Source organism: Aotus nancymaae, unplaced genomic scaffold (assembly GCF_030222135.1).
Source record: "Aotus nancymaae isolate 86718 unplaced genomic scaffold, 86718_ANA_hifiasm-v0.15.2.pri h1tg000065l, whole genome shotgun sequence".
NCBI classification, from domain to species: domain Eukaryota; kingdom Metazoa; phylum Chordata; class Mammalia; order Primates; family Aotidae; genus Aotus; species Aotus nancymaae.
In genome coordinates this window covers 10,877,346-10,890,974 of record NW_026988480.1, presented here as the reverse complement: position 1 = coordinate 10,890,974, position 13,629 = coordinate 10,877,346, and the positions used below count along the sequence as shown (strand labels likewise).

The following is a 13,629-nucleotide window of genomic DNA, read 5'->3' as shown; positions in this document are numbered from 1 at the left end:
ATTTCAAATTATCCTAGAACAACTATAAATCATTGTCATAAATGATCTTGTGCACACACTTTCTGTCTCTGTCTCCTTGTGCAGCATGAAATGGTACATGATCAGATATCTTCAATTAAACAGAACAGTTCAGTTTTCAAAGCCCTGCCCTCCCTGGTAGCAGAGTTTCTTAGAACTCTCCTCATTGACGGCACTCAGCCCCATGGAGGTCAGGTCTTATTTGTTCTTTCCTCCACTGTCCACATTGTGCTCTTTTCATCTTCTCATCTCTGTTTCTGCAAATTCTCTCACCTTACTCAGTGAGGCCCACGTATATTGTGAGACTACAACCCTTATTTTTGTAATGTCTCCACCTTGCAGAGGAATTTTACACCCAGAGACCCATCAAATTTCCAAAGTTGGACTTTCTCTCCCTGTGCTACCCATGTTTCCTGGGGTGATCCTCACTCCTTCACCCCATCCCGTTTACCTAACTAACACTAGAGATTCAGTTCATAAGGGCCAATGGTCCTTTCATGAAAGGTGTAGTTACCAAATGCCAGTTGTTAACCTCCCTAAAACATTTAAATTAAAGTATCCTTTATTTTATAGATTTCCAAGCCATGGGGTTGAAGAAAGGGATGTTTTTCAATCCAGACCCTTATCTGAAGATTTCCATCCAGCCTGGGAAGCACAGCATCTTCCCCGCCCTGCCTCACCATGGACAGGAGAGGAGATCCAAGATCATAGGCAACACCGTGAACCCCATCTGGCAGGCCGAGGTGAGTGCTGTGGGCCTGAAAAGAAGCCCAGATTATAAAGTGAAAGGGCTGACTGCGAACCAGCCCTCTGTCTTCCCTCCATTCATGGAGCCCTGGACTCTGTTGTTCAATCTGTGGCTGTCATGGTCTTAGAAGGGAGCCATGTTCTCCAGGGGTTGCAACGCAGGCATCTTGATCAAGTCCCTCCAGACAGTACTAACAAACTTCTCATTGCACTGCACACAGTAGCCTCTTCTGATTCGGAACCCATGCTGCGAGCAGGATGGCCTTTCCCTCTGCCCTTCGTGTGGGAGAAGGAAGAGAAGAGCTGTGATTGGAGCCTTCCAGTTTCCCCACAGCTCTCCTCATGCATGTGATCCTTGAGAAGGGTGTCAAATCTTAAATGTAGTCTTCTAGCTAGTTCCAGAGATTCTAAAACGATCAGGTTCCTGGGATAGGTGAATCAGTAAGCCTAGAATATCCCTGGTTGGGTTAAATCTTGTTTGATTTAAATAGATAAGGAAGCCTAATGGTTTATCCCATCTTCATGGTTCGCACAGGGTTGGGCAGCTTGCTAGAGTATTGAGTAGTCTGTGTTGTCTACAAAGGCCCTTCTCCACTCCTAAATGTGTTGCCTTGGCCAGTCATGAGTTGGGAGGGTCCTCAAAGTTCTATCCTCAAGAACATGCAGAAAGTCATCACCACTCATTTGGCCAGGCAACATAGCTCACATCTGTAATACCAGCACTTTGGGAGGCTAGGGCAGGTGGATCACTTGACTCCAGAAGTTCAAGACCAGCCTGGGCAATATGGTGAAACCCCGTCTCTACCTAAATAAATAAATAAATAAAAATACAAACTTAGCTGAGCATGGCGGTGCGTGCCTGTGGTCCCAGCTACTCGAGAGCCTGATGTGGGTGGATTGCTGAGCCTGGGAGGCAGAGATTGTAGTGAGCTGGGATCACGCCACTGCACTCCAACCCGGGTGACAGAGCGAGACCGTGTCTCTAAAAAAGAAAAAAGTAATAAAGTCCACCACCCCTTTGGCTGCCTCCCTGCCAGACCTGAGCTTGAAGCTATAACCTGCAAACCATGTGGTTGAGGGGCAAGGAGGCCTATGTCATGAGAGTGGATGGAGTATAATTTAGGTTAAAAGTACAGTTTTACAGTCATAGAAACCTGGGTTCTAATCCCAGCTTGGCCAGTTAAAAGTTTTATACATTTGAGAGATCCTCCACCTGAGCTTAGATTACCCTCGTCAGCCTATTATTGATGGAAACGTGCTCCCACTAAAGGAACTTGCTTTGGAAAGGATTTCTTCCTTTATTTTTCAGAGTAGATCATCTCTGACTTACAGCTTTCAAGCATCCTTGACAAGAAAAGATAATTAGATATAGGAGAGCAAAGATTTTTTATTATCTATTAAATCATCACACTCCCTTCCTGGGCTTAATTAACCCTCTCCCAGGCTTCCCAGAAGAGCTTCGTTAGAGCTTTGAAGTGGACATGAGGGAAATAGACTTGTACTTAAACTTCCTCCTAGCGTTGGTTATCAACAGATTCTAAAACACTGAGAGCACCGCGGGAATGGATAATGAATCTTAATTTGTTTCCTCAGTCCTAGCTATGCTCATCAATTATTTCTGAACTCTTCCCTGCATTCCTAGGGATAATAAAAGATGCCACAGGAATTTATTTTGTATGAAGGAGAAAGGCTTATGTCTTCTGAAAGACTTCAGAGGAACCTATTCTAAGACATTTAGTAATAAAGCTGTTGTAAGTGTCAAAGAATGTTTGTAAATTCCAGCACCATCAGAATGTTTTTTGGCTAAAAACGTCAACGAGAATTCACTTTAAGTTCTGAAATGATTTCTGAAGGTTTGGTTATGACTAATTTTGTTCTGTCAGAATTCTGGCAAACTCTCCCTAGCCCTCTGCTCTGGACCACATCCCTTCCACCCCACGTGCTGCAGTTGGAGTTACTGATCTAAAACCAGCCTCATCACATGTCCCCCTGATAAGGCTCAGGCTGAGGATAACTGATGTCTCAAGTTAAACAGTGTGTAACTGGCTGAATGGAGATTTGAATCAAGGTCTGTGTTGCTACAAAAATGACCTTTCAGCCCCTAAATTACACTACATTTCCCAGGGTCCAAATGTCAATGTCATAGCTCCACTGCAGAACATTGGCCTTCTTTGATCCAGCATTGGTTACCATTATGTCAAGTAAGGATGTATTTGGCTCTAAGCAAGGGGAAGTCTGGCCAGCTCTGATATTTCTCACAAACAAGACGTCCGGAGGGAGGTGATCCAGGCTCTGCTGAGTGAGCTCCCAGGGCTCCCAGCTCTCCGGGTCTACCCACTGCACCATCCTTAGCAGATGGCCTCATTCTCCTCTATTAAAGCCTGAAGCCCAAATTCCAGGCAGGAAGAAAGCAACAGGCCACAAAAGCCTTTTCCTTGCAAAACTTTGCATTTTCTTCCTGGGAGAAAAGCCCTTCCCAGCTAATACCCTGTTACCTCCCACATGGCCTCACCTGGATGGAAGCACTTAGTGTTTCACTTTCCTGATTCTGGTAGGGGAAGGCAGGGGAGAAGTTGGTTGAACACAGGTATTGAATAAACCAGCTAATAGCACGTGTGACATCATCCAGCCTCACTCCCCACTGCCTTTCACCTCAGACCTATGCTAAGGCCACTCCCCAAATGCCCCACATGCTTTCACGTTGCCATGTCTGATATATTTTGTCTTTTATTTTTATTTATTTTTTTTTTTGAAAGACGGAGTTTCGCTCGTTACCCAGGCTGGAGTGCAATGGCGCGATCTCAGCTCACCGCAACCTCCGCCTCCTGGGTTCAGGCAATTCTCCTGCCTCAGCCTCCTGAGAAGCTGGGATTACAGGCACGCACCACCATGCCCAGCTAATTTTTTGTATTTTTAGTAGAGACGGGGTTTCACCATGTTGACCGGGATGGTCTCGATCTCTTGACCTCGTGATCTACCCGCCTCAGCCTCCCGAAGTGCTGGAATTACAGGCATGAGCCACTGCGCCTGGCCCTCATATATTTTGTCTTTACTTATATGTGTCTAAAATGCACATCCTACCTAATCCACCCAGAAACTCCCACCCATCCATCAAGTCTCAGCTAAAATGCCACTTCCCATATGGGACACTTCTGGACTCCCGTACCCCAGGCCTCAGGAACAAAGCACTTCCTTGTACAGAATCTACAGTGGTGTTGCCAGATTTCTTTTATTTCCACCTCTGTCTTTCCCACAAGACATTGAAGAAAAGGAAATCACCTCTAATTCATCTGGATATTTCCAGTTCCTGGAACCTATTAATAGTAGGTTATCCGGGATTTATAAAGGGCTTAGTATGCCAAGCAGTGTTCTAAAGATTTTATGTAATTAATTCACTTAATCCTCACAATACCTCTATGAGGTATGCGCTATTATAATCTTTGTTTAAAGGGGAGGAAACTAAGGCACAAAGAAGTTAAATAAATTTCCCAAAGCCACATAGCTGGTAAATGGCAAAACCAGTGTTTGAACCAGGTAGTCTGCCTTTAGAGCCTGATACTGAACAGTTTTGTTCTTAGGCAGTTGTAAGTAAATTCTGGAAGAGTATCAACAATTTATACCAGATATTCAAACTGACTGCAACCTTTCCCTTTCATTTAAGAAATGTCTATTAAATGTCTACTCTGTAGTAAAAATAGAAGTCACTGAAAGGACACATGCTGATTGACAGATAAAACCTCTCAGATTACTAGAAGGAGACAACACAATACAATAAATGTGCTAATCAAAGTATGAACAAAATACTACAGAATACAGAGAAGAGCACCGTGGCCTGAGAGAAGACTTCACAGGGATGTGCAACTGGACTTAGTCTTCCCAGGAGACAAAATGCTTTTCAGGGTGGAAGGGTCCTTTCAGGCAGAAGGAACAGCATTTGCAAAGGTACCAAGGCATCCCACAGACACTTAGCATACTGTTTCAAAATATCCTGTGGTTAGAGCTGGTGGTGTGCATAGACAAGTGATGGTAACTGGGCTGGGCTTACTCTAGTCACACACATTTAGCATGGTTCCCTTATTCCTTGCAAATAAAAGCTAATGTTGGCTTTGGGGTCTCACATTGCACCTTGGTGAGTGAAATGATGATACCCCATTCCAACAGGATTCATTCAAGTCTTCAAATTTCTATGCAAAAGCATTAGAATGAAACTGTCCTGCTTTCTGTGTTTACTGACTAATATATAAAGGACATCCAGTGAGAAACAATTGAAGTTTCCTGCACTTGAGTGCAAGAACGTCCTTTAATATGTAGTTTAAGTGCTACATTTATTTCTGTGGTTAATGTTGCATTTAAGTCTTATGCGGTTCTTTTCAAATTTATGTAAATTCAAACTTGAAACATTTTTTTTGCTAATTAAGATGTATTAATCACAGCTACTTGGGAGATTGAGGTGGGAGGATTGCTTAAGGCCAGGAGTTCGAGACCAGCCTGAGCAATATAGTGAAACTCTGGCTTAAAAAAAAAAAAAAAAAAAAAGTTAAATCTTAGAACAATTAAATTTCTATTAGAATTTTAAGACAAGGAGGGAAAAATTAAGAGAAATAAATACATATGAAATGCAATGAAAGTGAATATAAATAAACAAGAGAGTTCCATGTTGACTGATCAATCTCCTCTTCTTTTTTATGACTAGAACTAGAAATTCTGCACCCAGGGAACGCTCTTCTTGATTTTCAAGTCCATTTTCTTCCTGGATGGATATAATGAACACTTTTAAGATGATAGTTACACAGAGAAGTTAAACACAAACAGCAGTTAACTGGAGTCTTGGGTGCTCATGTAGAGAGTATATTTAGACCTCTGTATAAAACAAAGAACTCCTAAAAGCAGATTCTCAGCAATATCAAGTGGATGGAGCAAATATTAAACTCCAGCCTGGAGCCATGTTTGTTTGTTAGCCTCCAACGCCTTCTCTCTGCCTCTGCCTTCCAAAGCTGGGTGGATTAATCCCCATGCATACACTGTCAGCCAGCAGTGTCAATCTGGTCACAAGATTAGAAGATTAGACAAAGAAGGCCAAGCATTTGCTCATGGAGCTTATATTTCAATGTGAGAAGACAAGACAAAACACACAAATAAGTTAACAATATAATTTCGATGAGCAGTAAGTCATGTGAAGGAAATCCCACACAGTTACAGGATACACATTACTGAGGGGCTCCTTTAGTTAGCAGTGGCCCAGGGCAGCCTTTCTGACTCACTGTCACATGACCTGAGAAGCCAGCCATCCAAAAACCTGGTTAGATCTGTGTTGCAGATACAGGATGTAGCTAGTGTGAGGGCCTGAGTGTAATGAGCATGGCAGGAAGGTCATCATGGTGGCAATACACTGAGTGTGTGGGTGGGTGGTTGGGGCATAAGAGGAAGCTGGAGAGAGGCAGGGCCAGCACCTTGTTAGCCCTGGAGGAGAGTTGGGATCTTACTCTAAGACTGATAATAAGCCATTGTAGTGTTTTTAATAGGGAAGCATCACGGTCTGATTAAAATTTTATGAAAATCTCCCAACTGCCATGCATGGCATAGATATAAAGAATCAGGAATAGAAGCTGATTTTGATTTCCTATTAGGTCAGGATGTATCACTCTTTTCATACATTGTTGGATTTGGTTTACTAATATTTTGCCAAGGATTTTTGCGTGCACATTCATGAAGAATATTGGTCTTCGGTTTTTTTGTATTAGTCTGGTTTTGGTATCAGTGGTATTGGTATTGTTTTTGGTGTCAGCTGGCCTTTTAAAATAATTTGGGAAATGTCTTTGTCAACTCAGGCTGCTGTAACAAAACACCATAGACTGAGTGACTTAAACAACAGATATTTATTTCTCAAAGTTCCAAAGCTGAGAAGTCCAAGCCCAGGGTGCCGGCATGTTTGGGTTCTGGTGAGGGCCTCTTCGAGGATGCAGTTGGCTGCCTTCTCACTGTGTCCACACGTTAGAAAGAGAGAAAAGGAGAGAGAGTATGCAGGTGCAAGTGAGTGAGCTCTTGATTCTTCTTTTTTGTTTGTTTGTTTTTGTTTTTGTTTTTGGTTTTTTTTGAGACAGAGTCTTGCTCTGTCACCAGGCACCAGGCTGGAACACAGTGGCGCAATCTCGGCTCACTGCAATCTCCGCCTCCTGGGTTCAATCAATTCTCCTGCCTCAGCCTCCCTAGTAGCTGGGACTACAGGCGCACGCCACCACACCCAGCTAATTTTTGTATTTTTTAGTAGAGATAGAGTTTTACCATGTTGGCCAGGATGGTCTCGATCTCTTGACCTTGTGATCTGCCCGCCTCAGCCTCCCAAAGTGCTGGGATTACAGGCGTGAGCCACCTCACCCAGCCTCTTGATTCTTCTTAATAAGGGCACTAATCCCATCATGAGAACCCTATCCTCATGACCTCATCTAAACATAATGACCTCCAAAGGCCCTACCTCTTAACACCATCACTTTGGGTGTTGGAGTTTCACATATGAATTTGGGGGTTGGTGGTGGAAGGAGACACACACACCCACATTCAGTCCATAACAGGTTTCAGTCCATAACAGGAAGTTTACCTTCTCTTACATTTTCTGGAAATGTCTGTGTATAATTGTTATTATTTCTTCCTTAAGTGTTTGATATATTCACCAGCAAAAATATCTTAGGCTAGAGTTTCTTTGTGAGAAGATTTTAAATTACGAATTTAGTTTTTTAAATTAAAAAAAGAGTCATTCAGGTTACCTGTTTCCTCTAAGAGAAATCTTTTGTCTTTCAAGAAATACTACCATTTTTTCATGTTGTTTGGCATAAAGTTGTTCAAAGTACTGTTTTATTGTCCTTTAATGTTTGTAGGCTTATTAAGGACAATACCTCTTTCATTTTTATATTGATGAATTGCTTTTTCTCTGTCTTTTTGTTAACCAATCTAAATATGGGTTTATCAAATTTTTTAATTTTGTCAAAGAACTAACTCTTGACATTGATCATTTTCTCTATGTTTAACTGTTTTCTATTTATTTTTTTATATGCCCTTATTTTTATTTATTTATCTCCTTTATTGCCTTCTTTTGACTTACTTTTGGCTTATTTTCTCTTTTTTTTATCTCCTTAGGGTAAAATTCTAGGTCTTGATTTTACACTTATATTTCTTCTCTATTATAATCATTTATGCAATAAATTTTCTTCTAATCTCTGTTTTAACTGCATTTTATAAATTTTTATATATTTTATACTTTCATTATCATTCAGTTAAAAATATTTCTTCATATTCCTTCTTTGACCCATGGATTATTTTGAAATAAGTTGTTTAATTTCCAAAACTGGGAATGTTCCTAAGTATCTTCTTGTTACTGACTTTTAATTTTATTTTATTGTGGTTAGAGAACATACTCTATATAGTTGCAATCTATTTAAATCTATCAAGCCAGGTTTTACAATCACTATATGATGCGTTTTGATGGACTTACCATATCAACTTGAAAAGAATGTATATTCTCCTGCATGTCGAGTCCTACAAATATCAGTCGAGTCGAAGTGGTTGACTGAGTTGTAGAGACTCTCTGTATCTTTATGGCTTTTTGTGTTTAGCTACTCTATTAGTTGCTTCAAGAAGCATGTTTAAATCCTTACTGTGTTCATGGAATTGTCTATTTTTCTAATTCTGTCATTTTTGTTTCATGTATTTCGAAGCTCTGGTATTAGGTACTTGCACGGTTATGTCTTCCTTACGAACTAGCCCTTTTATAATTATAAAATATTTTTCTTTATTTTTGGTAATGCTCTTTGTCTTGAAGTCTGTTTTATCACACTGAAATACACTCCAGCCTCCTTTATATTTAGTGTTTGAATGGTATACCTATTTCCTTCCATTTACTTTCAAAGTGTTTGTGTTTTTACTTATAAAGGGCATTGCCTATAGACAGCATGTTCTTGGGACTTAATTTCATTTATTTCAATAATCTCTGCCTTTTAATAGGAATGCATGGCCCATTTAACATAATTGTTCGTGTAGTTGTTTTCAGGTCTACTATTTTTTGTTTTCTGTTTGTGGTCCTCTGAACTTTTTTTTCCTATTTCACCTTCTTGACTTGTTTTTGGATTATTTGAATCTATTTTAGAATTTCATTTCAATTTATCTACTGGATTTTTAACTACACAGCTTTGTATTACTTCCTTTTTAGTTGCTTTTTAGAGACTATAAAATTCCTTCTTATATTTTCATAATCTACATTGAGTTAATATTGTACCACTTTACATAAAGTGCAGGAACTCTTCAACAATCTTGCCTGCATTTATCCACACTCCTGATTGTTTTTGTTATAGTTATTATATGTATTACATTGTATATACATTATAAACCCTATATGACAATGTTAATTTTTGCTTTAATTGGACTTGTATTTTAAAGAAATTAGGAAAAAAATATAGTCCTTAATGTCTCCCCATACATTTTCTATTTCTAATGCTCTGATTTTATTTTATTTTATTTCATTTTTGAGACAGAGTTTCACTCCTGTCACCCAGGCTAGAGTGCAATGGCGTGATCTCAGTTCACTGCAACCTCCACCTCCCAGGTTCAAGTGATTCTCCTGCCTCAGCCTCTCAAGTAGCTGGGATTACAGGCATCCACCACCACACCTGGCTAATTTTTGTATTTTTAGTAGAGTTGGGGTTTCACCATGTTGACCAGGCTTGTCTCAAACTCCTGACCTCAGGTGATCCACTCGCCTCGGCCTCCCAAAGTACTGAGATTACAGGGGTGAGCCACCGTGCCCAGCCTCTTCATTTCTTTCTGAAAACCTGGGTTTTCCTCTGATACCATTTCTCTTCATCATGCACTCCTTCTCCTGGCCTTTCTAGAGTGGGCCTGGTGAGACTAATCCTCTTACTGTTTATTTGAATGTATTTATTTAATGTCCCTTCTCTGCAGATATTTTCACCGGATATAGAATTCTGGGTTAACTGGTATGTTTCCCCTCAACACTTGAAAAAATATGGTTCCACCCAGTGAGGTGGCACACACCTCTAATCCCAGCTACTCAGGAGACTGTGGTGGGAGGATCACTTGAGCCCAGGAGTTCAAGGCTAGCCTGGGCAACATAGCAAGACCCCATCTCAAAGAAAAGATTTAAAATGCAGTTCCACTGTGCTATGGTCTCCATAGTTTCCAATAAGAAATCTATAATAATTTAAATCATTGTTGCTTTCCTATCTGTCAGGTGTCAGTTTCCTCTGGCAGATTCAGGATTTTCTCATTGTCTTTGGGTTTCCAGGTAGATTTCTGCATTCCCAGGCATGGATTTTGTATTAGTTTCCTAGAGTTGTCATAACAAAGTCCCACAAATTGGATGGCTTAAAACAACAAAAATGTATTGTTTCATAGTTCTGGTGGCCAGAAGTCCAAAATAAAGGTGTGTGCAGAGCTGGTTCCTTCTGAAGGCTCTAAAGCTGTTCCATGCCTCTCTCCTAGCTCCAGTGATGTTGCCAGTTCTTGGTATTCTTGGCTTGCAGGCTCCATCTCTGCCTCCGTCTTCAGGTGGTGCTCTCCCTGTGTGTCTCTTTGTCCAAATTTTCTTCTTCTGAAAGAGACATCAGTCATACAGGATTAGGGCCCACCCTAATGGCGTCATCTTAACTTGATTACATCTGTAAATACCCTATTTCCAAATAAGTTTGCATTCAAAAGCACCAGGGTCTTACACTTCAGCACACCTGTTGAGGGACACAATTCAATCCATAACAGTTTTCCTCAAATTTATTCTATTGTTGGTTCACTGAACTTCTTGAATCTATAAGTTTATGTTTTCACCAAATCGAGGGAGTTTGGCCATTATTTATTTCTCCAAATATTTTTCTGTTTAATTCTCTCCCCTTTTCCTTGGGCTCCACATGACCCATACGCTAGATCTTCAGAATCCCACCGGTCCCTGAGGCTGTTTTCTCTCTTCTTGTAATTAGACCATTTCTATTGATCTGTCTTCAATTTTACTCTATGTTTTCTCTATAAAGTCCATTCTACTATTGCTTCTATGAAATGAATATTTTCAGATATCAGAATTTTTTATTTTAAAATTGCCATTTGGTTTCCTTTATGTGTTTTATTTCGCTCAGGATATTTCTTACCAATATATATATTCACCATAAGTTAATGTTTTCCTTTACCATGCTGGATATAATTATAATAGCTGCTTTAAAGTATTTTCCTGAAAATTTCAACATCTGGGGAATTTTGAAAATGGGTCATTTTTTGTGATTTTTTAATAAATTAAGTCATTCTGGATGATACCTTGAGCATTGTTAATGTTATACTGAAGAGATTCTGGATTTTGCTTCAAGGGGTATTGATGTTTTTGCTACAGCAGGCAACTGATTTAGTGTGGCTCCTGCTGTCATGCATGTGGTGGGAGGCATCTCAAATCTCAGTTTAGTTCTTTAAGCCCTAAGTACAAGCTGATTTCATTTGCCCCGTGCATGTATGATTCTGGGATCAGTCATAAACTTGGGCTGAGTTTTTTTATACATTGTTTGGGGCTCTCCTTTGGCTCTCTTCTTTCCAGAGTTCCTTCTTTACTCTCTAGTGGTGCTGGTTGCCCCAGGCTTTTTTGCCTGGTTCATCCAGCCAAAGAGATGGTAAGATTTGTATTGGAGTTTTAGCTGATCTGCACCACTGTTGCAGTGACCCTGACTGCATTCAGGGCAAAGACCCCAATGTGAAGAACTCATTCCATGAGGGTCTCTTGTCGCAGAGAACATGTTTCAGTAATTAACTGTGTGGCAATTAGAAACAATTCTTTTACATTTTTCTGGACATTACCAACATTTGCATTTTTTTAAACAAGCAACAAATGTGTTTTGTAGCATTTTTATTATTCTGTAAATTCCATCTCTTCATTGTACTTTGTAAGTTATTCTATAAGCTAATACAGGTTTTAAATGTTGTCTGTGCTATTCTTTGTAAGTGTAGTATTAAAATAATTCAACTTAAAAATAAATTAATGTAAGCCACCATATTGACAACTTAAAGGAGAAAAATCATGTTTATCTCTGTAGATCCATAAAAAGTCTTTGATAAAATTTAATATTTGTTTATGATTTTCAGCAATTCCTAGAAAACTAGGAATAGAAGGGAACTTCTTCAATCCAACAGAGGACTTACTATATTAATAATAATAATAATAACAACAACAATAAAATCCACAGCAAACACTATACTTACTGGTAAAATATTAAAATATATGTCCTTAGAACCAAGAACAAGATAATGATGCACACTTTAGCCACTGCTGCTCAATATTGTGCTAGAGATTCTAGCCAGTGCAACAAGGTAAAAAAAAAAATTAACAAGTAAAGTATGTCAGCATTGGAAAGGAGGACATAAAACTGTATTCTCAGATAACATTATTTTGTCAGTAAACAGCATAAAACACTACCTGACCTACTCAAATTAGTGAATTTAGCAAAGTCATTGAATAAATAAAAGGTAGATACCTAAAATAAATCATATTTCTATGTGCAAATAGAAAATAAAAATTGTTAAAAGATATTATTTACAATAGCATCAAAAAACAAGGAATAAATATAACCACAGATGAGGAAGATGGTTACACCATGCACTACCACATTGCTGAGAGAAATTAAAAACAGTATTGATGAAAGGAGATATTGTTCGAGGGTTAGAAAAGTCAATGTTCTTTAAGTGTCAGTTCTTCCCCAAATTGATCTGTGATTTCAGTGATATCCTAATCAAAATCCTGAGACGTATGTTAATGTAACTTGACAAGCTAATTCTATCACTTATATGGAAATATAAAATGCCAAGTAGCGGTAAGAGAGTCTTGAAAAAGAAAAAAAAGGAGGAATTTTTTTTATTATACTTTAAGTTCTGAGGTACATGTGCAGAACATTTGTTATATAGGTATACATGTGCCATGGTGGTTTGCTGTAGGACTTTTATACTGTCAGATGTCCAGACAAAATATGAAGCTCTAGGAATTAAATAGTGTGGCATTAGCACAGAACAGACAAACAGCTAATTAAATAGGTTAGAATCCAGAAATAGATGCACCACATATCATCATCATTTTATGACAGCGGTGTTGCTGCAGTGCATTACGGAAAGGATAGCCTGTTCAAAATCTGATGTTGGGTCATTTTGCTGTCCATACGGAAAAGAAATAAACCTTGAATGCAGTCTCACAACATACACAGTCTAATCTAAATCAATTGTATATCTGGATATGAAATTACAACAATAAATCTTCTAGTTCATAAGAAAACAAGTAAGAGTACTTTCCTGACCTTGTGGAAGCCAAAAAAAGAATCTTAAATAGAATATAGAAACCATTAATCATAAAAGATTAATTAATTGAATGATGATAAAATTAAGAATCACTGTTCATCAAAACTTTACATTAAGAGAAAGCCACAGAGTGGGTAAAGATGTTGAGCTATGCCTGGGTGACAAAGAACTAACATCTAGACTCAAACACTGCCCGCTAGAAATCAAAAAGAAAAGGACAGAAACCAACAGAAAAATGGGCCAAAGACTTCAACAGGCAACACACAAAGCGGGGATGTCCAAATGCCACTAAACCTATGAAAAGGTGCTTAACTTCTTTTGACATCCAGGAATGAAAATTAAAATTACAGTGTGATACCACTGCACACTCCGGAATGGCCAAACTGAAGATCAACAATGATGACATGGCAAGGTGTGGAACATAAGACTCTCCAACTCTGTTGAAAGGAAGCAGGGAGCAAGGATATCAGTTAGGAGACAATTGCAGAAGCCAGGCAGGAAGCGAGGAAGCCTGGACCAGGCTGGGGCACAAACACAGAGAAGTGT

At 39.3% G+C, this 13,629-nt stretch overlaps 1 protein-coding gene across 9 annotated transcripts in view; it reads left to right on the top strand.

The window, feature by feature from the left end:
• The window catches only part of HECW1 (HECT, C2 and WW domain containing E3 ubiquitin protein ligase 1), a 445,591-nt gene that overhangs the window by 292,052 nt on the left and 139,910 nt on the right, over nucleotides 1-13,629 (top strand). For all 9 annotated transcript variants that reach the window (XM_064366737.1, XM_064366740.1, XM_064366742.1 and 6 more), the window contains one exon: nucleotides 592-761. In XM_064366737.1, the coding sequence (XP_064222807.1) occupies nucleotides 592-761 (170 nt within the window). The remainder of the gene's footprint in view (nucleotides 1-591; nucleotides 762-13,629) is intronic.